The 23856-nt window shown below is 51.1% G+C and overlaps 1 protein-coding gene across 2 annotated transcripts in view; it reads left to right on the plus strand.

The window, feature by feature from the left end:
• Positions 1 to 23856, plus strand: part of LOC137611741 (uncharacterized) — a 25597-nt gene continuing 1741 nt past the window's right edge. Inside the window, exons 1-64 of one of the 2 annotated variants that reach the window (XM_068339817.1) lie at positions 1 to 1029; positions 1107 to 1249; positions 1453 to 1556; positions 1820 to 1985; positions 2056 to 2241; positions 2329 to 2481; positions 2594 to 2738; positions 3438 to 3596; positions 3699 to 3817; positions 3898 to 4080; positions 5553 to 5711; positions 5777 to 5961; positions 6030 to 6212; positions 6304 to 6395; positions 6466 to 6635; positions 6725 to 6878; positions 6985 to 7242; positions 7324 to 7479; positions 7569 to 7702; positions 7793 to 7951; positions 8057 to 8240; positions 8318 to 8445; positions 8524 to 8700; positions 8780 to 9172; positions 9249 to 9386; positions 10203 to 10319; positions 10395 to 10487; positions 10589 to 10809; positions 10899 to 11092; positions 11181 to 11432; positions 11508 to 11737; positions 12050 to 12214; positions 12880 to 12957; positions 13130 to 13477; positions 13549 to 13890; positions 13963 to 14298; positions 14368 to 14499; positions 14640 to 14792; positions 14951 to 15067; positions 15138 to 15311; positions 15389 to 15593; positions 15665 to 15810; positions 15972 to 16084; positions 16185 to 16266; positions 18164 to 18301; positions 18498 to 18660; positions 18754 to 18869; positions 18942 to 19079; positions 19245 to 19358; positions 19780 to 19896; positions 19978 to 20136; positions 20259 to 20420; positions 20861 to 21056; positions 21216 to 21406; positions 21474 to 21566; positions 21641 to 21845; positions 21961 to 22148; positions 22235 to 22332; positions 22517 to 22701; positions 22782 to 22981; positions 23051 to 23216; positions 23290 to 23408; positions 23478 to 23606; positions 23705 to 23831. In XM_068339817.1, the coding sequence (XP_068195918.1) occupies positions 933 to 1029; positions 1107 to 1249; positions 1453 to 1556; positions 1820 to 1985; positions 2056 to 2241; positions 2329 to 2481; positions 2594 to 2738; positions 3438 to 3596; positions 3699 to 3817; positions 3898 to 4080; positions 5553 to 5711; positions 5777 to 5961; positions 6030 to 6212; positions 6304 to 6395; positions 6466 to 6635; positions 6725 to 6878; positions 6985 to 7242; positions 7324 to 7479; positions 7569 to 7702; positions 7793 to 7951; positions 8057 to 8240; positions 8318 to 8445; positions 8524 to 8700; positions 8780 to 9172; positions 9249 to 9386; positions 10203 to 10319; positions 10395 to 10487; positions 10589 to 10809; positions 10899 to 11092; positions 11181 to 11432; positions 11508 to 11737; positions 12050 to 12214; positions 12880 to 12957; positions 13130 to 13477; positions 13549 to 13890; positions 13963 to 14298; positions 14368 to 14499; positions 14640 to 14792; positions 14951 to 15067; positions 15138 to 15311; positions 15389 to 15593; positions 15665 to 15810; positions 15972 to 16084; positions 16185 to 16266; positions 18164 to 18301; positions 18498 to 18660; positions 18754 to 18869; positions 18942 to 19079; positions 19245 to 19358; positions 19780 to 19896; positions 19978 to 20136; positions 20259 to 20420; positions 20861 to 21056; positions 21216 to 21406; positions 21474 to 21566; positions 21641 to 21845; positions 21961 to 22148; positions 22235 to 22332; positions 22517 to 22701; positions 22782 to 22981; positions 23051 to 23216; positions 23290 to 23408; positions 23478 to 23606; positions 23705 to 23831 (10627 nt within the window). In that variant the 5' untranslated portion in view covers positions 1 to 932. Of the gene's footprint in view, positions 1030 to 1106; positions 1250 to 1452; positions 1557 to 1819; positions 1986 to 2055; positions 2242 to 2328; positions 2482 to 2593; positions 2739 to 3437; positions 3597 to 3698; positions 3818 to 3897; positions 4081 to 5552; positions 5712 to 5776; positions 5962 to 6029; positions 6213 to 6303; positions 6396 to 6465; positions 6636 to 6724; positions 6879 to 6984; positions 7243 to 7323; positions 7480 to 7568; positions 7703 to 7792; positions 7952 to 8056; positions 8241 to 8317; positions 8446 to 8523; positions 8701 to 8779; positions 9173 to 9248; positions 9387 to 10202; positions 10320 to 10394; positions 10488 to 10588; positions 10810 to 10898; positions 11093 to 11180; positions 11433 to 11507; positions 11738 to 12049; positions 12215 to 12879; positions 12958 to 13129; positions 13478 to 13548; positions 13891 to 13962; positions 14299 to 14367; positions 14500 to 14639; positions 14793 to 14950; positions 15068 to 15137; positions 15312 to 15388; positions 15594 to 15664; positions 15811 to 15971; positions 16085 to 16184; positions 16267 to 18163; positions 18302 to 18497; positions 18661 to 18753; positions 18870 to 18941; positions 19080 to 19244; positions 19359 to 19779; positions 19897 to 19977; positions 20137 to 20258; positions 20421 to 20860; positions 21112 to 21215; positions 21407 to 21473; positions 21567 to 21640; positions 21846 to 21960; positions 22149 to 22234; positions 22333 to 22516; positions 22702 to 22781; positions 22982 to 23050; positions 23217 to 23289; positions 23409 to 23477; positions 23607 to 23704; positions 23832 to 23856 lie in introns of those variants that run through there. The other variant, XM_068339818.1, reaches the window with a different exon arrangement.

The following is a 23856-nucleotide window of genomic DNA, read 5'->3' on the forward strand; positions in this document are numbered from 1 at the left end:
TGGCTGAATGTAAATGAAACAAGGCAGTCACAGACTGCAACCTCCTGCCCTAAAGTAGCACCTGGCAGGTGCATAGCTTTGACCTTTAAGGGTAGGTCAAAGCTATGCACAAGCTTTGACCAAAGCTTTCATCTATGGTCAAAGCTAATGCATAGCTTTGACTTACCCTGAAAGGTCAAAGCTATGCACTAGCTTTGACCATAAATCAAAGCTATTCACTAGCTTTGAGCATATATCAAAGCTATGCACTAGCTTTGATCTATGGTCAAAGCTAGTGCATAGCTTTTACCTACCCTGAAAATCAAAGCTAGTGCATAGGTAGATCGGAGCACTAGCTTTGATCTATGGTCTTACTCACACTGGCCTTCTCCCTTGTCTTTCTATGTTATCCGGTTCTTGAGTGTACAAAAGTTGAAATTTGACCTTGACCTAGTTTTCTCAAGGTCAAGGTCATGATGTCATTTTCACCACCTTTGCTTCCTGAGTGATGCCCTTTCTGTTTCATCTTTCTACCTGCAACGGTTGTGAAGATATTCGGTGGACATAAGAACGAACGGACGAATGCTGACGAGTACAATACATCACCGCTTTGACGTGGGATGTAATTAAAGTATAAATGACCCCACAGGTTTTCATCCCATTGCTGATGAAGGTGATTTGAAATGGTATTTTACAAAGTTACTAGAAGTCAAAAGAATTAAACACAACATCAGCATGTTGAGCTGAACTTGTAACAAGCCAGTGGTGCCCCTGGTGGTCCACCGGACATGTAGATAGTTCTCCTGTTGGGTAAGTTCTGTATCAGTACCTTAGTTCAGGAGTTGATTTGTTTCCTGTTTTTATGACACAAGCCGGTGCAGTCGGAGCTGCGCTGTGTTCAAAAACATGGCTCTACGGTCCTCCAAGAGGTCAACTGCACTGAGTCTGTTGTCATGGCAACATGGTCCAGGACTCCTGAGCCGGTGAAGACCCAAACCGTGTCATCCCTGGTGCTGCTCAGAGCCCAACCAGGCACTCCATCAGCCAAAGGTCAGGAGTAGAAGTACCGTGTGTGAAGGTCTTGTTGGATGCTGACGCCTGATTGGCTCTTGTTTGCGCTCCTTTAGATCCTCCAGGTGTTTTTCTGCTGACAGATTTGCAGTTTGAGGATGAGGAGCCTGCAAGACCCGGAAAAGACAGCAAGTCAACGCCTCAACAAGCCGCCCAAACTGTCAGGATGTTGTGTGGCCTCGCCTCAGACCCTCAGCTGGTAGGTCTGAACCGGTTCCAGCCGGCTCCGGCTGTAACGGGCCTTATCTGAGGGGAACACTTGTTCCTCTTGACTCACGCCTTCAATGCTGCAGGACTTTAAATGCATCACCACTGTGGGTGTGTTCACGTTGTGCAGCAGGCATTTAGTTCTCACCCTGCAGCTGTGGTGTGTGTTGTGTGTTTGGACTCTGTGTGCTCCAGGTGTCTCAGGAGTTCCTCCAGCTGACCTTCCGGCTGAGAGATCTGACCCTAGATCAGCTCCAGACGCTCTGGCAGGAAACGTCCTTCAAGTGCCGCGACGACTGGTCAGCATTTCCCCCCCGATATTAGAGTCTTCCTCATCTTCATCAGAGTCTGAACACGAGTCAAACATCTCATCACGAAGTTCGTGTTTAAAAATAAAACGAGGCGCAGCAGGAATGCATGTGTTACCCCATTAGAATTATTTTATGCTAAATTCACGCTAACAGATGTGAGATTACTATAACTTTAAGTATATTTTGCAGTTACTCCATTCCATAATGCTATCTTGTACCAGACCTTAATGCTAACTTTAATGTGGGAACAGGCAGCCGCTGCTGGAGGCTCTACCCGCCTGTGGATCTGAGAGCTGCGTCCTCCTGCTGACCGACCTCCTGAGGAGGAAGGAGGTGGACCAGGAACAGGCTCACGGTTACCTCACCTCCATGGCGCTCATCCCTCATCCATCAGCAGCGATCATCGACTCCATCAATGTAGGAACGTCGTCAGAGCGGTTTCTATCGACCATACAGCATCTAGTCGACACTCCTGTGTCTCCGTTAGGCCCTGCTGGAGGTCCCGGAGCTGCAGCCTCAGGCGCTCCTCTCTGGATCTTCATTGGTCCATCAGTTGTGTCAAAGGTCACAAAGTTCCTGTGCTGAACTTCCTCAAGTTGAGACCTTCATAGAAGGACTTAAGGAGACCCTGAAGGAGGGCTGTGAGGATGGAGAGTCTGCCCAGTCCCATAAAGTAGGTCCAGTGAGTCTGGACATGGTGGTTTGTTGTGCCGATTGGATTATTTTACACAAATAATGGTGAATATTTGTCACCCGACAGCTTTTGTACGCCCTCAAGTCGGTGGGAAACGTCGGTCTGTCTGCTCCGGTCTTCATTCCTCTGCTGAACCACTTCCTGCTCGGCCGGCCAACCGCGGTGGAGATAAGACTCGCCGCCATACACGCGTTCAGACGCTTCCCCTGCTCGGCCGACGTGAGTCGATCGTGAAACCACCCTTTAAGTGTGATTTCCAGTGGTGTTGATGGAGGCGTCGTGGAGGTGAAGAGGTGAGCGTCGGGTACTGACAGCAGCTTCCTCCTCCCAGAGGTCTGTGCTGTTGCAGCTGTACCGGACGTCCCAGGAGGATCCCGAGGTCAGGATCGCTGCATACCAGCAGCTCCTGCGCTGCCCCGACCGCAACGTGTTTGAAGTGGTGAAGAAGACGCTGAGGAAGGAGACCTCCAGCCAAGGTGGGGCTCAAACCACAGGGAGTTTAGCTGACGTTATGGATCGACTCCGGCGCTCCTCTGCTGCTCAGGAAGGGTTTGAACGCTCTGAATCGCAGACTTACTGATGGAATTGTTGCTATGCTGATGATCTACTAGTTTATAATCCCAAATATTTACTAAAAAGTATATAGAACTTGTGTAAAAATAATTCTCTTTTGCTATTTTTTTAATCAGTAATTCTGTAGTTCCCCAACCCGACTCCGAGTAAGAGGTGGAAGATGGATGGATAATTCTATAGTTTCTTTTCTACTGGTGTAAAATCTCTGCATCACTCCTTAAATAAATTGTTTGTGCATTAATGTCAATCAAAATATTGACTTTTAACTATAAGATTTAAAAAAAAAAAAGACCCCCAGGGGCCGTCCTCGACTCCCGGGGGCCCCTCAGTAAAAACAGCCACTGTTTTTTTTGTTTTTTTTTAGGAATCTTTTCAGGAATCATCAGGAGGTCTCCCAACCAACAATAACCAGCTGTCGTACGGTAGCTGTGTGTGTGTGTGTGTGTGTGTGTGTGTGTGTGTGTGTGTGTGTGTGTGTGTGTGTGTACCTCACAATGCTAACTCATGCTAACCGTCTTTGCAGCTCCGAGTCCTCTGACGGACCTGATGTCATCATGATGTCATCACGTCGACCTGACCTATCGTCTCCTCTGCTCCTCCAGTGGGCTCGTACGTGTGGAGTCACCTGACTCATGTCCTGAGGAGCGAGGACCCCGTGAAGCAGGGCCTGGCCGAGTCTCTGCCTGATGACATCATCACCAGAGACTTCGAGGCTGAGTTCCTGAAATACTCCTCCTATTCAGATTACACGGCTTCGTCGGGTAAAACAAATTAATTCCATGTGAAAACGACTCGAGTCGGATTCACCCGCAACAGAAAAAAAACACTGAGTTAAAGATTTTCATTTATTTTGTTTGTTTCAGGGTTTGGAGTCACAAATGTGGAAACATCTTTGATTTTCTCTCCTAAATCGTTTCTACCGAGATCCGCCACCGTCAACCTGACGGTGTATCTCCACGGCAGAGCCCACAACCTCCTGGAAGTGAGCTTCAAACCCTTTTGTTCTCTTTTCTGAACGGTCCAGTAGAACCTGACATCCGTTCTTTGTGTTCTCCGACTCAGCTGGACCTTCACGTTGAAAACGCTGAACCGCTGCTGAGGAAGTTCTTCGATCATCAGACCCACGACTCGGATGGAGCGTCTGGAGGGAGCTGGAGGACGAGGAGAGCAGATGAAGCCCACGATGGAGAGAAACGTGGCTGTTCATCCCCCGCTGGCGGCTTTCTGGAGCGGGCCAGGGCCATGGTGAGGTCACTGGAACCGCCTGCAGACCGCCAGCGCTGCTGGGCCAGTGCATTATGGGATTAGATGTAACAGCAGGTTTAGCATGTAAGCTTATTCATGTGGAATAAGACCAGACATAACCCAACGTTACTGTACAACAGGTGGTACAACAGCAATTTACATGGCATTTGACATTTAAGACTATGGGTCAATAATATTCTGAACATTTTAAAGCCCAAGAATGCAAATAAAATCCCCTCTAAATGGTGAAGAATTTAAATAGACACACAAATTTAATTTTCTTTTATTCATGAAAGTGTAAATTGATTAATTTTAATAGTTTTAACTTTCATGAGTCGAAAAAAGTAAAAAGATAGAAAGAGTAAATCCAATACAGTGGTTCCTCTACCTACCAATGTCTCCACAGACCAAATGTTCTACTTACAAACGCCTCAACAGGAGAATATTGCCTCTAGTTATGAAAGAAATTTCGATTTACGACAGGTAAAAAAACAGTATCGGCTGATACTCGAAGCTCCCACAGGTTCCTGAACGCAACATTCTCATAGCTGTTCTGCCATTGGCTATTACCTAGCATCCTGGCATCCCATTGGCTCAGAGGGACCTCTGTGTGGAGCTAGATAGGTGTCTATGCAGCGTCCTCGTCATTCGGCCCTCGACCCACGAGGTGTTCTGATAGTTTTATGTAAATATATTAACTTTTAGAGTATTCACTATGGACCCCAAGAACGTGACGGAGAAAAGAGGAAAAGAAAAGACGAAGAAAATAGTTTTTTTGTCCGTACAAACAAAACAAGAGATGATAGAAAAGCCTGAAAAAGGGATGTGTTTGGTTGATGTCTCCAAAGAATATGGCTGTAATGCATCTACAATCACCACGTTATTAAAACATGGTGGGGCAAGAGGGCATGAACCAAAGAGGGCAAAAAACAATGAGGACAGCAGTTAAAAGGTAAATGACCATCATTATTATTCTTTGTTTTTTACATTATTCACAACTCTCATTTATTGTTTAATAATCTAATTCTAACATGTATTTGTTACATGTTTTGATGCATTTTTATGCTTTATAAAACATTTATGTCTGAATTTTGGGGCGCTTGGAACGGATTAGGGCATTAGCATGGAAAACGTGTCTCTACTTACGTAATTTTCTACTTACGAAATTTCTTCCAGAACCAATTCATTAAATTACTTAATTAATTAAGTAGAGGTTCCACTGTACCAGATTTAATTAAGAGGTAGAAGCTTATTTACAACAGGAAGTGGTACATTTAATTTAATTTAATTTACTTTAATGCAATTTGACTTGACTTTATTTGCTTTGATTTGATTTGATTTAATTTGATTTGATTCAATTTGATTCGGTTTTGTTTGATTTACTTTGATTTGATTACATTAAATTAAATTTAAATTTTAAACTTAACTTAATTTAATTTCGGAGATCTGAGTGTAGAATCTGTGTTTTCCAGCTCTTTGGGTCCAGGAGGCCGGAGGGGAACGGGTTCCGGTGTCGGGTCGGTGTGAAGGTGTTTGGCAGCGAGCTGAGCGTCTTTTCCTGTGACGACGTCTCCGACCGGTTCGGACGGTTGTCCCTCAGCGCGGCGGCACTGGTGGTCAAACTGCTGAAGGTACGCTGGAGATTCTCTGTTCTAGCATCACTTCAGCCTGACTCCTCCATCCAATCCTCTCTCAGGGTCAGGAGGTCCAGCTGAACCAGCGGGCTGTTCTCCTGACGGACCAGCTGGTCCTACCCTCTCTGTCCGGTTTGCCCTTAAAGCTGGGCGTCAACCTGACGTCGCTGCTGTCGCTGCGTCTCAAAGGCGACGTCGACTACCGGGACGCTTCTCACTTCTCCCTGGCTGGATTCATCAAACCCACGTAGGTGATCTTCATCACGTCCACACGCTGCTCATTCACCTGCTAACTCTCTGGGTCTGTCTTCTCAGCGCCCACGTGGGGCTTTCTGCCCGCATGGGGGTGGACGGGGTTCTGGGTCGGGCGGCGGTGGACTGGGTTTCCCAGCTGAGGAGCTCCACCAGCCTGGATGGAAGCCTCCAGCTCCAGGAGGGACGGGACGTAAAGATCACGCTCAACACGCCGGAGGACGTGATGGACATCTTCTCTCTCAGGTCATCAGAGGCATCCCTGCACAAAATCCCTTCAAAGTCTGTTCAGAAGGCCGCTGCATCACTGAAGTCCTTCTGGTTCCTCGTTCTCCAGCTCCAGATGGTTCCATCTCACTGGAGACCACACAGAGGAGATGAAGGGTCCGAAGAGCCGAGTCCAGAAGACCTCCTGCACGCCGAAGACGTGTAGGTCCTCAAACGCTGGTTAAATCCGGTAAATTCTTCACCGCCTTACTGGTTGCTACGTCCCTCACAGGGTCCAAGATGATGGGATGGCAGCTGTGCTCCAACGCCTCCTACCCTTCATTTGCCGCTGGTGCTTCACTTCCCCTCCCGGGACCTGCCCACCTGTCCCTCAGGCTGCTGAAGCTGGACAGAGGTCTTCATCGCTACCAGCTGGAGGCGGCTTACTCCCTGACCGCTCAGGTGCAGGGGGTTAGGGACGGAGTCCAATCCGGGGGAGTCGATCTTCATGACATCTGAAGGTGATGTCCTGTGGTGGGATTGTTTTTCAGAGCGGTTCCTGGCTCCCCAGAGAGGCCTCCATCCACCTCCTCCTCGCCACGCCTCAGTCGTCCGTCCCCAGGGACACGTCTCTGGACCTGGTCCTCCGCCCTCGCCGGCTGCTGCTGAGGCTCCACCATCCGCTGAAAACCATCCACCTGCAAGGTCACACACACACACACACACACACACACACACACACACACACACACACACACACACACACCGACGCCGGCTGGGGCTAAACGCTGAAATGCCGTTTCGTCGTCAGGGCAACTGGACCGAGACAGGACCGCCACGTCGGGGAAGCTGGAGCTGCTGATGGATGGCGTCCGGTACTTCATCCTGGGTCTGGTGGACGCTCAGAACCTCCCGTCGGAGCAGAGAACTCGCTACCACCTCGAATCCAAACTAGCCGCACACGGACCTCCCATGATCCTCTCTGCTAATGTCACCCGTGGATCGGGCGGGAAGACCGGCTTCTCAGCCACCGTGAGGAACGTGTTCAGAAAAACGGCGTCGCTATCAGGTACCCGACCGGTACGATCGGCTTCCATCACCGAGACGATCACGTTATTTTACTCCGGTTGATGAAACTGTCCCACGCCAGTGGTTCTGGAGCGCCGCCGCGACGGCGCCGCCAGCCAGTACTCGGTGGAGGCGGAGCTACTGCTCCCCGGAGCGATCGGCATCAGGATGCTGGGGCTGATGGAGCAGAAGGCCTCGCTGTGGAGCTCCATGCTGAGGCTCAAGTACGGCGTTGGAGGTGAAGCGATGATGACCTGACGACACTCTTCTTCTCCCTCCACCTGTAAATTCCTCACCAGTCTCCCCTGACCTCTGACCTCTGTGCAGGTGACGCCCGGCACCTGCGTCAGGAATGCTCCACGTCCCAGAGGCTGAGGAGCGAGAGGCTCCCCAACCTCACCTACGTCATGAGAGGCGATCACGAGTTCTTCTGCTCCAACACGGCCGCCGTCAACCACAAGGTAGCAGCGGCGTCGCTAACGTCGTCCGATTTCCGGCGTCGGAGACCGGATGTTGTGTTTTTTTTTGTTGTTGTTGGTTTCTTTCTGCAGATCCACCTCCGGCACGAGGAAAGCCCCCGCCACACGAAGTCATCCCTGGACGTGAGTTACGGCAAACACTGGGATGAGATCAACAACAAACGGACCGTCTTCCTGAGCCAGTCCTTCAAAAACCAGTCAGCACAGAACCACAGCAGCTACAGGCTGGAGGTACCAGGGGTCAAAGGTCATGTTAGCCTAGCCTAGCCTAAAATCAGATAAAAACAATTAGAATAATGTGAAATAATATCCCAAATCAACGTTCTTTTGTTCCAGTTCCACCTCCAGGTCCCAGAGAGGAACCTGAACTACAGGACTCAGCTCCTCCACTCTCACCTGCGACAGGTGGGCTCTGAGAGCAGCACCCACCTGAAGATCAACTACAACGGCCTGACGCCGCTGGTGGCCGGGCTGCGCTGGAAGAGCCCCCCCAGAGACGGCCTGGGGGGGAAATGGGAAGGTGAGCGGAGCTGCGGCGGCCAATCACACGAGGTCTCCTCCCGCCGCTCAGCGCCGCCGCTCTGATGTCACTTCCAGGTGCGTTCAACCTGGACGCGCCGTGGCTGAACGTCCGCCGCCTCCTCCTGGAGGGGTTCTACCGGGGCCGGGGGGGCGAGACGGAGGCGCGCCTGAAGCTGCACACTCCGACTGTTACCTACATCCAGGTGAGGAGAGGGGAGGTTCCTCCATCTCATCTCCATGGTAACGTATCTGTGAGATGCTCTCCTCCTGTTTCCCTCCAGGCTGGAGGCTGGGTCGTCATGGCAACGCAGAGTGTGAAGGTCTCCACCTCCCTGGTCTCCTTGTGGACTCCCGCCGTCTCCCTGGAGGCGTCCGCTTCCGGCCACGCCCTGCAGGTGGTGTCCTCCTGCGGCGAGCACAACGTCAGCCTGGACGCCGCCCTGAGCGCCGCCGACAAGGTGGGTTTAGCCCCGCCTCCGGAGTGGGCGTGGTCACATTCAGGTGAGGATTCTCTGTCACGCTGGCAACGTCTGTCAGGTGTTAAAGAAGAGGCGGGCGGCGCTGAGGGTCGTCCACCTGAACGCTGGGGCCCCGCCCACCGAGCTGCACCTGGAGGGCGTGGTAGAGGAGCTGAGGAGGGACAAAAAGGTGTTCCAGAAGACGGCGGCGCTGCAGCTCAGGTGTGATTGGCCCCTCCAGGTGTTCCCCCAGACGCTCCGTCTGCGGGGGACCTTCACCGTCAACCTCCCCCAGCGCCTCTACATCCTGGAGTCCAGAGCTGGTTTCCACGGCGACGGAGAGGCCGTCCACACCCTGACCTTGGGCTACCGACCGCGGAGCCCTTTCGTTTGCTCCGCGCTGACTCATCCCTTCAGCGCCGACGTCATCCCATCAGACTCGGAGGTCTGTGTGGGCGTGGCCAGCGACCAGGTGAACCCGACAGGTGAACTGAAGCTCACGGACTCCACACACACACACACACGTCTAATCTGTGGCTCCCGTTCAGACGCAGAAGGACGTGGAGGCGAGGTTACGCATCGCTGGCGAGGACAGGCTGACCCTCACTGGACAAGTCCTGTTTAACCCTTTACGCTCAGAACGCCAGGAGATCCAAGTTAAAGCCAACTTCAGCCATCAGCTCCAGGTAAGTCACACGGGTCACACTCAAGGCCCGGGGGCCAAATGTGGCCCCCAACATCATTTTATGTCGCCCACAAGAGCATAAAAGGTGTTTAAAAATAAATAGGTCACAAGTGTACTACATTTCCCACAATGCAGTGTTTCAGCTCATTTTAACTCGTTTTGAACAAAGTTAATGTCTTTACTTGTTTGTAACTTGAATAATTAATAAGTTAACATTAAGTTACTTTTATGTTACATTACATTTAGTTACATTTAGTTACATTTATTATTTACTAGTTATCTGGAGTTGATTTTGTCTATTATTTCATATTATTTTAATTGCTTTTATCTGATTTTATTTCTGCTCTCAACTTGTTTTAACTTACTTTATTGGATTTTTATTTGATATTTTAATTAATTGGATCATGTTCTGTGAGACCGTAGTGTTTGTAACTTGAATAGGTAATAAATTTTAGTTATTTAACATTCAGGAGTAGCTCCACTTATTTTACGTTACACTGAGTTACATTTAGTTACATTTATTAGTTACATTAAGGAGTAGTTACATTTAGTTACATTACACTGAGTTACATTTAGTTACATTTATTAGTTACATTAAGGAGTAGTTACATTTAGTTACGTTACATTTAGTTACATTTAGTTACATTTATTAGTTACATCTGGCCCTTTGAGGACAGCCGTGATGCTGATGTGGTGAAGATGAGTTAGCTAAATAAGACGTTCTATTAGTCTTATTGACACTTTTTCCACCTGTTTGAATTTAACGGAGCAGAACAAATCAAACCTGTGATGGTTTTTCTGTTTTCTTGTCTTCCAGCTGAAGCTCCCGTCCTCTGCTGTCCTGGAAGGAAACGTCTGTTGGGAGCGTGGAGACGTCGCCAGCTTCCGTTATCAGGCTGCAGGGAGACTAAGAGTAGAACGTACGGAGTGTGAAGTGAGTGGACCCGTCTGTGTTTGAGTCTTTATTATTTGTGATACATTCCTGCTGCTCAGGTGTGTTTGTCTTCAGCTCTCAGCACGTCTGAACGCCTCGGCAGGAAGCGTCGAGCTTTATTCCAAACTCAGTCATCCCTTCAAAGCCAAGATTCCAAGAGCGTTGGAGGTGGGGGGGGCTTAAATTATTAATTCCAATCTGTTCCTGAACGAGCTTCAGATTACGACGCCGTCAGCTGCTTCATAATTTATCTGTTTTTACGTTTTAAGGTCAAGGCGACTGCAGGTATTTCCTCAGAGGGGGGCGGGGGCAGCAGCCTGGTGCAGGTGAGGGCTGATGGGAAGGACAGGGTGAGACTGGACGCCTGGATGCGCCACGCCCCCCAGGGGGGGGACCAATCCCTGGAGTTGAGGGTCAACGTGTCCCAGAGTCTACTTCCTGTCGCCAGCGACCTCCGTGTGGGCGTGGCTGCAAACGTGACCTCAGACAGGTGTGCGTGTGTGTGTGTGTGTGTGCGTACCTCAGACAGGTGTGTGTATACCGTTTCTTCCTGATGGACTGGTCCTCTTGCCCCCCCAGCGTTTCTCTCCGTGGCTCCTACAGCCAGGGGGGCGGGGCTCTGCTGGCCCAGGTGGGGGGCTCTCTGAGACATGCCCCAGGCCTCCAGCTGATGGCGTCGGGGGACCTGAGGCGCTCTGGGGACCACCTCACCGTCTTACCCCCCCTGCTGGGGGTGGATGTGACCCTGGGGCAGAGCGACGGGCTCGTCGAGGGTAAGGGATTGTTTACAGATAAATAACGACTGTGTGACATCACTTCCTGAGTGGGCGTGGCCACCCTGACGTCACGTCCTCCCACCAGGACAGATCAGGCTCAGGGGGGTGGAGGTCTCGTACCGGGCGGAGCTCAGACATCACAGAGACCCTCCGGAGTCTTTGGATGGAGAAGATGAGGAGGGCGGGACTAAGCACTCCACCGTGGCTCGTGATTGGCTGTGTGTTTGGGTGGACGAGGAGCATTTCTGCGTGAATCTGAGCCGCAGGCTGGGCGACTGGAGGAGGGTTGAGGTCCACACTGGACTATCTCACACCTCACACCTGCTCAACGCCACAGGTGATCAATACTTTACATTAATTATCATCCAATCAATCGGGTCTGTCAGCTGATTGATTGGTGTTCTGGATGCAGGTGTACCCTCCAGCAGTGACGCCCAGGTGAGGTGGCTTCAGGATGGGGGTCGGCTGTCGGTGCTGCTGGAGCTGCAGGCTGGACCAGAGCACCTGAGAGCAGAGATCAACGGGGGCCGGTCGGACCGGGGGGGTCCAGGATGGGGGTCTGACTTCAGGCTGCAGCATCGCCTCAAGTCCCTGAAGAAGAGGGGCGTAGCGGGTTCCATCGAAGCCAGAACACACTACCAGGTACGGGGCGGCCTCCAGGGTCCGCTTGGTTCTGATGGAGCGACAAAAAACATCTGAAGTACTTCCTGTGTTTTTTTAAGTACTTCCTGTGTTTTTTTAAGTACTTCCTGTGTTTTTTTCAAGTACTTCCTGTGTTTTTTAAGTACTTCCTGTGTTTTTTAAGTACTTCCTGTGTTTTTTTAAAGTACTTCCTGTGTTTTTTTAAGTACTTCCTGTGTTTTTTTAAGTACTTCCTGTGTTTTTTTAAGTACTTCCTGTGTTTTTTTAAGTACTTCCTGTGTTTTTTTAAAGTACTTCCTGTGTTTTTGCCAGACGGAAACAGACGGACTGAACGCTGGTTTGGCTCTTCATGTGGACGACAACAGACTGTGTGATGTACTCTTTCATGTCGGATCAAAAAACAGCTCCTCCACGTTGGAGGTGTCGCTATGGCAACAGACGAAGCTGCTCCAGGGACTCGTGCCCACCTCCTTTCAGGTTCCTGGCTCTGTTGGTCCGACACTAAACCCTTAGTTTGTGTTTGTCGAGGATTGTTCAAGCTTTAGTACGTTTAAACAGACATCACTGATGAGTAAATGTATTTTTCTAGATAGATAAAGTCCAATAAAAGGAAAAAATCAATACAGAGCAGATATTGATCCCTGAGGGACACCGCGCTAAACTATGAAGTCACATGACCCAAATGAATGGGTTAGCATCATCAGTGGTGATGTTTTGTTAGCTTTTCTCACTGGTCCTGACTATTTCTAGTCGTCATGCTAAACCACATGTGTCAAACTCAAAGGCCCGGGGGCCAAATGTGGCCCATATGAGCACAAAAGGTCAGAGTGTGTATAAATAAATAGGTCTAAAGTGCGCTTTTAGCAAAAACTACATTTCCCACAATGCAGTAATGAAGGCTATTTTACTTTACCTGTGTCTGATGTTATTTTACTTTATTGATTGATAGTTTGATCCTTGATTGATGGAGTTCTGTGGGTTTAATAACCTGACAGATTAAAAGGATTCATGTTAGAACAGAGACACACACACACACACACACACACACACACACACACACACACACACACACACACACACACACACACACACACACACACACCTTCTAGAAAACAAGCTAACAGGAGGTTGTGTTTTCACAGATGAACTGCACAGGGGGCGCCACTGCTGATGGGCTCGATGCCCGTTGCTATGGAAACGTGGCAGGTCGCCCTGCAGAGGTACGGGCCTTAAATGTGAAACCTTTTTAAAAATGTCATAAAGCTCTTTTTTTTATTTCTGCACGTTCATGTTAAACATATCAATCATTTATTATTCCTCGTTCTGTTTCCTTGTTTTTCAAAGATAAAATCCTGTGTTCAGTGACTGTTTGAATGTTTTTCCCGCCGTCAGACCTCAGCCGACGTCTCCGTCACGCGATCCGACTGCTCCTCGCGTCTCAGGAGCGTTGTGACGGTGGGAGGGGGGCAGAAAGCCAGCCTCCACCTGCGTTCCACCTGTCTCCCCCACCTCCGTCTGGAAGCGTCTGTGGAACACTCCATCATCGCCGTGGAGACGCTGGGGCTTCCACCCCACGCGGCGATAACCCTCAGCGTTTCCACGCCGCGTCCAGCGCATGTGGAGGGGGGCCTGGAGGTGGGACCGTGTTACTTTGGGGGTAATTTGGGGGAAACCCGGCAGGTGGAAGAGGACCAATGGCTTTACAGCGGGAATCTGACCAGCTACTGCCCCCCACTACCGGTGAGAACCTGAGGAACCTGAAGGCACCAGTGGGTTCAGCTGCAGCTCATTTACCTCCATATGTCCTGCAGACGGCGTCCCTGACCCTTCGGGGCCTCCTCTCAGTGGCCCCCCAACGACTCAACCTGACCTCCTCTCTGAGGGCCGACGACCAGCAAGTCTCCCTGGACCTGAGCCGCTCCACCGGGCCCCAGCGCTTCTCGGGGACCATCCAGAACTCCTTCCTGGGGTGGAGAAGACGAGGTCTGCCCCAGGTGGTCCAGGTGGAGGCCACGACTCCCAGGGGTCCCAAACAGGCGGGGGGCCTGTTTGTCAAAGCCGGGACGTGTTCGGTTAGAACCAATGGTTTCATGCAAACCGAAGACGGGACGAAGTGGGTCTGGGCCCTGGAGTCCAGGTGCCCCCCACTGAAGGTGGGGGTTTTGTTTTGTTTCATAAACCCTTTAAAACTCATCTTTAAAACTTGTTTGTTGAATCTCTGCTAGACTCGTGTCAACGTCTCGGTGTGGACCGACCCCCGGGGCGTCTGGACCGCCACGCTGGACACCGACCTGGAGGGCCAGACGGGCTCCCTGAGGCTGAACGCGAGGCCCCCCCCAGAGCTGAGCGTGGACGCCGAGCTCCGTCACAACCTCCCCGCCCTCAGAGATCTACCCCAACACGTCCGACTGAGGGTAACCGGCAGGGCAGCAAAGCAAAGATACGACGCGGGGGCCCTCGTTCAGGTGGAGGGGTGCGCGGTGGGAGCCGGCGGAGGCGTGATGTCACAGGGAGGCCTGCGGGGGGCGCTGCGGTACCACAACAACTGTACAGTTATTCAGGTAGAGGGTGCAGATGGTTTCATCCCACCCCCTCCACTAGAACAGCATCATGTGGGATCCTGTCTGCAGGAGTGGGGGGGTCCAGACCGGATGCTGGTCTCCGGCGCGTTGGTCGTCTCCCCAGCACTGACTGAGGCTCAGGTCTCCATGGCGATGGATGATAGAGAGTTAGAGGCGGCGGTGGCTCTGAAGAAAACCAAGGTGTTTATGATTTTACACATTTTAATCATCTTTATTTATGTTTTATGTACTATTGAAACACTGGGGGGGTTAGGGTTGGGGTTAGGGTTGGGGTTGGGGGGGGGCTCCAGGTATGTTAACTCACTTTTATGGTTTGACAGGATAAACACGAAGCGTCTCTTCGCCTGAACCACTCTGTGCCCCTGTTGGAGACGCTGGGTCTGCCCAACGACGCTGCAGTCGCTATGAATTCTGGGAGTCATGACAACGGCTCCGTTTACTTCCTGTTGGACTGCAGCACAGGAAATCAGACGGTAAAAGGAGGAAAATATATATGCATGCGTGTGATTGACAAAAATATTAGAGTGTTTATTGTTAATTTCCCCTCGGGGATCGTAATAGTATATAAAATTGTAAAAGCGCTCCAGATGGCGCAGCAGGTTCATAACTTCTGCAGCTGATATCTCCACAGATGGTTCAGGAAGCGACGGCGACGAGGACGTCTGGAGCCGTCAGAGTAACGGCCGGCTTCATTCACACGCTGAACCCCTTGAAGGAACTGGGGGTCCCTGCAAACAGCAGCATCCAGGTTGTCAAGAGACTCGACCGACCAATCAGCCGGTTTATTTGAGACGTTTCTGAGCAGGTTGTGTGTGCAGGCGGAGCTCGGTTCCCTGGACGGGACGGCTTTGACCCTACGTCTGCAGTCTGGGGGTCAGCAGGTGGGAATGAACCTCCAAACAAAATGTTTTCCGAGGGTGAAGGAGGTAAGAGGAACCATGTGGAACGGCTGGTCTTGGCTGCAGCTCAGAGGAGTTCCTCGTAATCTGGAGGTAATATAAGCAGCCGATGTTTTTACTTTTACATTCTGTTCTCTGCTTTAACAAAGGTTTTTGTTTTGTTTCCTGAGGGTCTGTGCTCCGTCCAGGGAGTCTGGTCTCAGTTTCAGTCCCGGGTTCGCCTCGCGGTCGACGGACACCGGCTGATGGCGTCGGGCCTGAACGTCAGCGAGGCTGCAGGACGTCTGGAGCTACTCGTCTCCTACCCCCCGCCTGCCTCCGATGGCACCGGGACGCGTCCCGTTCTGGACGCGACCCTCACCTCTCGGTTCAGAGGTGTGGGCATCGAACATTTCTGTGGTTTTAAAAGAGAATGAAGAGAAATAATGTGTTGGGTTTTTTGTTAGGTCCTCTGTGGAGCGTCTCAGTCGACCTTCAGGGTCCAGACTGGGGGGTCCAGGCCATCGGGGACTTGGAGGGAACAGGGGGGTCCAAGGAGTCCAAGGTCACACTGAAACACACCCGGCGTGGTCACACTAGCCCCGCCCTACAGGTGAGCATCTAGATTCAAACATAGGATGATGCTGCTCTCCTGTGACCTCTGTGACCCCTGTACCTCTGTGACCTCTGTACCTCTGTGACCTCTGTGACCTCTGTATCTCTGTGACCTCTGTGACCCCTGTACCTCTGTGACCTCTGTGACCTCTGGTGCAGGTGGAGGCCTGGGGGAGACTTACCGAGTCCCAGCTCAGGTGCTCCATCGCTGTGAACCCTGAGCTCAGCTCCTCCCTGGCGCTCATCCTCCAGGGGCGTCGTCTTCCTCACAGGTAAACACACAGAACGTTTGGATCGTCATGGTAACGACACACACATACACACACACACACACACACACATGCGTCACGTGATGGATGATATTCTGTCCAGCAAGGACCTGATGGTGAAGGTGGTCCAGAATATTCCGGGGGTGTTGGCCTACCTGCCGTCTCAGGTGAACGTGCGCTCACTGGTGAGTTCTGGAACAAGCTCCTCTTGGTGTTCATTATGGGATGTTGTGTAGCTGTATGTGGTGCAATGTTCTCGTTCACGTGCGTCCTTGAGTCTTTGAGAAACATTTTTTGACGTGGACGCATGATCGAATATTCACAATTATTCCATTTCCATTTCGATTGATTGATTGATTGATTGATTGATTGATTGATTATCACCGTGCCTCCAAAAAAGATGCAATAGATATTACTACAGATATTACTACAGATATTACTACAGATGTTACTACAGATGTTACTACAGATGGTACTACAGATGGTACTACAGATGGTACTACAGATGGTACTACAGATGGTACTACAGATATTACTACAGATATTACTACATATGTTACTACAGATGGTACTACAGATATTACTACAGATGTTACTACAGATGGTACTACAGATGGTACTACAGATATTACTACAGATATTACTACATATGTTACTACAGATGGTACTACAGATATTACTACAGATGTTACTACAGATGGTACTACAGATGGTACTACAGATATTACTACAGATATTACTACAGATATTACTACAGATGTTACTACAGATGTTACTACAGATGTTACTACAGATGGTACTACAGATGGTACTACAGATGGTAGTGTAGTACAGATGGTACTACAGATATTACTACAGATGTTACTACAGATGTTACTACAGATGTTACTACAGATGGTACTACAGATGGTACTACAGATGGTAGTACAGATGGTACTACAGATGGTACTACAGATGGTACTACAGATGGTACTACAGATATTACTACAGATATTACTACATATGTTACTACAGATGGTACTACAGATATTACTACAGATGTTACTACAGATGGTACTACAGATGGTACTACAGATATTACTACAGATATTACTACAGATATTACTACAGATGTTACTACAGATGTTACTACAGATGGTACTACAGATGGTACTACAGATGGTAGTGTAGTACAGATGGTACTACAGATATTACTACAGATGTTACTACAGATGGTACTACAGATATTACTACAGATATTACTACAGATGTTACTACAGATGTTACTACAGATGTTACTACAGATGGTAGTACAGATGGTACTACAGATATTACTACAGATGTTACTACAGATGTTACTACAGATATTACTACAGATATTACTACAGATGTTACTACAGATATTACTACAGATGTTACTACAGATGTTACTACAGATATTACTACAGATGTTACTACAGATGTTACTACAGATGTTACTACAGATATTACTACAGATGTTACTACAGATGGTACTACAGATATTACTACAGATATTACTACAGATGTTACTACAGATGTTACTACAGATGCTACTACAGATGTTACTACAGATATTACTACAGATATTACTACAGATATTACTACAGATATTACTACAGATATTACTACAGATATTACTACAGATGTTACTACATGTGTGTGAAGGTTCTGTCAGCTTGGTTCAGTGTCCTCAGGAGAAAATATGAATTAAAGGAAAACTATTGAGTAAAAAGCAAAAGTGAAAAAAACAACTGTATTACATCTTTATTTATTAATAAACCTGTTTTTTTAAATGACTACCAGGCTTTAAGATTTGTTAACATATAATTTTTCTTTTTTTTTCTTTTTACTTAATCAGTTATGATGTTGGAAATAAAATCAGTAGAATTAACATTTTCTTTTATATTCTACTACGGGCTAAGCTCCATCCTTGCATACTCTATATTCTGTTTTTACCTTTGGGATGCATAAACGTCATGTTGGGATGCACACATTGTTCTTGGAAGCGCATCCCAGGGATGCACTACTTTCTGGAGATAAGATGAGCTGTGGTGGTGATTTCCTCTGCCCCCCCCCCTCCAGATGAACCACTCCGGGTCGGCTGTGGCTGGATTGGTGGAGGTGTCGTCGGGGCGGAGGAGGCTGTGGGCTCAGGGGGAGCTGGCGGCCCTACCGAGTGGATTCAGACAAGCTGCGGAGCTCAGACACTCGTTCCCACAGGTAGGGGGGGCTGAACGCTTACTCAGCAGGGTGTTAACAGCTAAAAAGGACAGATGAGAGGAACCCACCCTCTGTTGTTGAAGTAATTTAAACATGGAAACCATCTGAAAAACTCAAATGGGTGTGTTTTCTTTAAAAACGTACCGTAACTCTAACTCTACCCCCCCCCAATGTTCCATTCCTGTCTGTTTTGCAGCTGAAGCCCCTCCCCAGGACTGTTGCGGTGAAGACAGTGTATGAAGCCAGGAACTGGAGCCACCAGGTTCAACATGGAGCCATGTGGGGCAACCAGGAGCTCTACCTGTCTGGTCTCTACTCGACACCCCCATCACCGGAGATGGGGACCCAGACCATTAGGGGTAACGGACCAGAATCACCCCATGAATGGTGACCTATCTGCCCCGCTGCTGTGGCCCACATTAACCCCGTCTTTCTCTGGTCCCTGCCTCCAGTTCAGGTCAGGAGCATCCCCCGCTGGACCAACCTGGAGGCCGTGATGGAGACGTCTGCTCACCGCCGTCTGGACAGCGTTCTGCTGGGCTGGACGAGGCACGGCCGGCTGGAGGAGGTCAGGTGACGCCAAACGCAGCTCCACCCTGAAGCGTTTCCCTCCTGATCGGTTCGGTTTGATCACCTGCAGGTCGGAGTTCTGAGCTCGTGGAGTCGATCGGCGGAGGTGAACGAGACCAGACTGGAGGTGAAGCAGCCCTTCCTCCTCCCCCTCGGCCAGATGTCGCTTCACGTTCGCTCACAGGGGGAACGGCGCAACAGCCAGCAGGTAGGAAGCCACGCCCTTTACCGGCCCCGCCCACACCGTCAGTAAAGTGTGTCGAAGCGAAAGCTTCAGATGGAACTCTGATGCGTGGTGTTCACGTAAGGTTACAACCCATCCATCCATCATCCATCCATCCATCCATACATCCAACATGTCCTTCACTCGCAGACACTTCTGTGGTGGAACATCTCCGCTCCTGTCAACATCTCCCTCAACGTGAGTCGACAGTGGCAGAACGGCTCCAGCAGGGGGCAGGCGTGTGCTCTGTTCTCCACACCACAGGTTGGTCCAAGCTGCATGCTGCCTCTGCTTGTACTTATTCTATTCTACTTTTTCTGCATATTTAGACTTGTTTAAATACAACTACATGTTTATGTACATTTTTGGTATTTTTTTGAGTATTATTACCTGCTGTGTTTGGGACATGAAACTCAAATAAAGGAAAATAAACTGGTTAAGAAGGGCTGACGTCCAGTGAGGGTTCTTGGGTTCAGACCCTAATTTTTTACACAAGAACATCCTGAAATACGAGCAAGAGGAGAATAAGTAAAGCCACGTTTAAATGTCAGGTGAAACCAATCCGGGGAATTCGCTGCTCCAGACTCATCAGGATCCACTTCAGTAGGATAAATATTTATTTTCTTTGTGTGTGTGTGTGTGTGTGTGTGTGTGTGTGTGTGTGTGTGTGTGTGTGTGTGTGTAGACGGCGGTGTCTCCAGTTAAAGGTTGTGTGTCGGCGAGTCAAGAAGGTAATTCATATTCACAAAACGCGGAGCTGAGATGGGATGATAGGAGCGTCCAACAGGGCGTCAAGTACCAGGTAGCGTCCGGCTCGTTCTTCTTCATGCATCGTTTTAAAGGGGATTTTTAAGGTTTCTAAGACCTGTTTTGTTGTGTCCAGAGGAGTCCAGGGGGGGTGCATCGCCTACAGGTCACTCTGGGTCTGGACAAGGTGTCCCCCACTCCCTGTCCATCACACCACATCCTGACCAAGATCCAGACAAACTTCAGAGACCGCCTGGAGCACTCGGTGCTGCTGAGCCTCTGCCCCACCCATCCTGTGAGTCCGGCCTGGACATGAGTTCAGAACCAAGTTAAATAAAGTTCTGGTTAGGTTCCCAGGAAGCCAATTCCCCTTTGTGTGTGTGTGTGTGTGTGTGTGTGTGTGTGTGTGTGTGTCAGAGTTTCCTGTGGGAAGGGTCCCACAGAGTGTCCTCGGGTGAGGAGCTGTTTCACACCCGGTCCCTCCTGTCGGTGGCAGGACGTCCCGACCCGATCCGCTTCACCGTGGCCCTGAGGAATTCCTCCTCCGCTCTGGGTTCCAACACGTCTCTACTCTCCGAGGTAATCTCTCCGAGGTAATCTCTTGGATTATCTGTAACGTCGCAGGTAAAAATAGGACACGAATAGGGTAGGGTTAGGATTAGGGTTGGGATTAGGGGTAGAGTTTGGGGTTAGGGTTAGCATATCGTCACAAAGGTGAATGATAGAGTTAATCAAACGTAATCTTGTAATCTAGTTGTCTAGTAATCTAGTAATAGTAATCTACAGTCAGTTAGTTTGGCACAGCAATCAGAAACAGGGAAACATAGCCTGGTCTCTGCGGCTTACACTTAATTCTAGACATGTCTGCCAAATATCCGTAAACGATGGAGTGCGGTAGGCAACATTTATGGCTTTCAGGAGGCCAAGTATGTAAACTGTATTCTGGGGTCTCTGGTGGTTGCGTGACAAGTCAGTCTGGCCGTTAATCCTCTTCCTCATAAGTGTCCTCATCGCCGTAGCGTTCCAAACGTGTGTGTGCGTACGCCTTACAGTCCAGGACGCGCAGTTGGAGCCTGGAGGTGGAGGGGAGTGTTCTGATGGGGCCTCGGGGGTCCGGGGTCCTGGTCCAAGCCCAGCTGGACGACAGACAGAATGTGTGGCTGAACGGGACCCTGGAGGGACGATGTCTTCAGACCGCCGCTGGTTCCGCGCTCGGTAAACCTGCAGCCGATGCTAACGATGCTAATGGCTAAGATCGACTAGATTAGAAGTAAATAAAAGAATAAATAGACAGAATTATACATGCAGTTAAAAACTGCACAACGACACAACGACCGGAGGAATTCTTGTCACTGACATCAGAAATGGTTCCAGGTTCTGGTCTGAAGGAGGTTCTGACGGCGACCGTCTGCGTGGGAGAAGAACGGCCCAGTTTGACGCTGGATGTGCAAAAGCGAGACGGCAGCGCCAAACCGGAACGCTTGGCCAGTGTTTTTGTGGGATCGGCCAATCAGAGGCTGACGCTGAGAGGGCGTGGCTGCTTGGAGAGCCTGACGGGGGTGGAGGTGCGTTGGGGGAACGCCGTGTGTCTTTGAGTTTGAGCTGCTTTGAAAAGCCGTGTTGTGTTCGCAGGCGCGTGTTCGACACCTGACTTCTCACCTCCGGGGCGAGCTTTCGGACAGAATCGGGCGTTTGGAGCGTCTCCTGGTTGCGTTCAGGCGTAAGGTAAGCCCCGCCCAGCTTTGTTTGAGGGTGTGTCCTTTAAACGTGGTCACTGCTTCTCACGACATCACCTGCAGACCAGAGACCGCCACTTCCTGCAGGAGCTGAGCGCCGCCCCCCTCCACGCGTTCCAGCGAGCCCAGGCGCTGCTGGGCCGGCGAGACGACGGGCTGCTGGCCCCGTGGCTGAAATGCCCCCTGCGTGGCGCCCTGACCCACAGCCTGCCCCGCCTCCTGGGGCTGTTGCATCACGCCTCTCTGCTGGCGCAGCAGGAGCTGAGGCGTGAGTCCACAGAGACGCCGCCGTCAGAAACCTGAAGCTAGCAAAACGTTTTCTTACTGCTGACGGGTGGAAAGGCAAACCTGACCCCCCCCCCCTGGTTCCGCTCCGCCCTCAGGGCCCCTGGCGACCCTGGCTGGCGTGTACCACGACGTGAAGGGCCAGAGGGTGGAGGCGCTGTGGAGGGAGGCTGTGTCCCAGTGGGCTGACGGGATGGGGGGGGTCCTCCCTGCTCTACTGGGGAACCCTCAGCTGGGGGCGCTGGCCCAGACGGGCGTGGCCTCGCTGAAGATGGCTCTAGACGCGGTGAGTCGGCCGCGGGCCGCTCCACTCGGTACCGGCGTGATGATGGGGGGGTACTTCACTAACGGTTGGTGTTGTGCCCCCATCAGGTGGGTCAGTACACCACCAACTGGCTGGAGACCCAGTTGGCGACGGCTCTGTCCGGGGTCAGGAAACGGCTGACCTCCGTCTACAAGTTCTCCCCAAGGTACTGCTGGGAAATGTCTCCAGAGACCGGGTCTGTCTCCAGAGACCGGGTCTGTCTCCAGAGACCGGGTCTGTCTCCAGAGACCGGGTCTGTCTCCAGAGACCGGGTCTGTCTCCAGAGACCGGGTCTGTCTCCAGAGACAGGGTCTGTCTCCAGAGCTAACTCTCTCTCCTGGTGTCTCCAGCGAGTGTCTGGTGGCCGTGTCGCTGCCGCTGTCCCCCCTCCCGTGGTCCAGGGTGGCCGAGGCGGGCCTGGTGGAGGTCCTCCTGGAGGAGTGGCTCCTGAAGCCCCTCCAGACCCTGGCTGCCGTCAGACCAGCAGCCGAGTTCTACCGCCTGAAGAGGAGGATCATGGACAGCCCGTTCAGACGTGAGTCCGGCGCCTCCTCCGCCAGCGATCTGACGCCAGCAGACGTTTCACCAGGGGTCTCCTCTCCTCGCCGTCTCCAGACCGAGCTCTGCTGGTGGCCCATCAGTTCGCCGTGACGTTTGACGGCCATCTCCTGGAACTCCCCGGTTCCTGCCCGCTGCTCCTCGCCCAGGACGCCTCTGCCGACCCGTCCTTCACGCTAATGCTCGGTTCTGACCCACATGGCTTCCTCATGGTGGGGATGGACAACAACACCATCGACATCCAGCGGAACGGACAGGTTTGTGAAAGACCTGGACGCCGTTTAGACCCCGAGATGAGAAACGGGACACAAATCTTGGTCTTCTAGGTGACGGCCAACTGCAGGAACGTCACTCACACTTTCCACGGCGACAACGGAGTGGCCGTTAGGGTCGCTTCAAACGTTGTGAAGGTGTCCAACCAGAAGGGAGTGTCTTTGTCATGTGACCTGCGTCTGGAGCTGTGCAGCTTCACCCTTGACGGATGGATGCACGGTAGGACAGCGAGAACTCCGTTCAGGAGGACTTTGTGTGGTTGCACCTGCGTTTAGAGGCGGTTCTGTCGCAGGCAGGTCCAGCGGTCTCTTAGGAACCAATGACAACGAAGCAGGAAACGACCGACCTCTGCCCGATGGATCCCAGGCCGCCACTCGGGAGGCGTTCTACAACAGCTGGAGCGTGGGTCAGGTGAGGAGGGTCTGCCGCCTGCCGGTGGCGTCCCCGACCTCAGCTACACCTGACTGTTTACCTTCACAGGGGGGGTCGGAGTGTGTGAAACCACCAGGTGTCTCATCTCACCCGTCTCATGAAGAAGCCCCCGGTGCCGCGACCTGTGACCTTCTGTTCTCCTCGCCGGATTCTCCGCTGAGCTCCTGCTTCAGGGTGGTGAGAAGCAAACACTGACGCGTACGCGCTGTTCCTGAACGCCTCACGCCGGACCTTTAATCCAGTCCCCCGGGTTCCCTTTGTGCGTCCGTCGTCAGGTCGATCCCGGTCGCTTCCTGTCGGCGTGTGTGTCCAGTTCCTCCGGCGCCTCCTGCAGATTGGCATCGGCTTTCGTTCATCTGTGCCAGCAGAACCACGTCCAGCTGGACGTTCCCACCGAGTGCCGTGAGTCCCCCAGCCTCTATTTGAG

Source organism: Antennarius striatus, chromosome 18, assembly GCF_040054535.1.
Source record: "Antennarius striatus isolate MH-2024 chromosome 18, ASM4005453v1, whole genome shotgun sequence".
NCBI classification, from domain to species: domain Eukaryota; kingdom Metazoa; phylum Chordata; class Actinopteri; order Lophiiformes; family Antennariidae; genus Antennarius; species Antennarius striatus.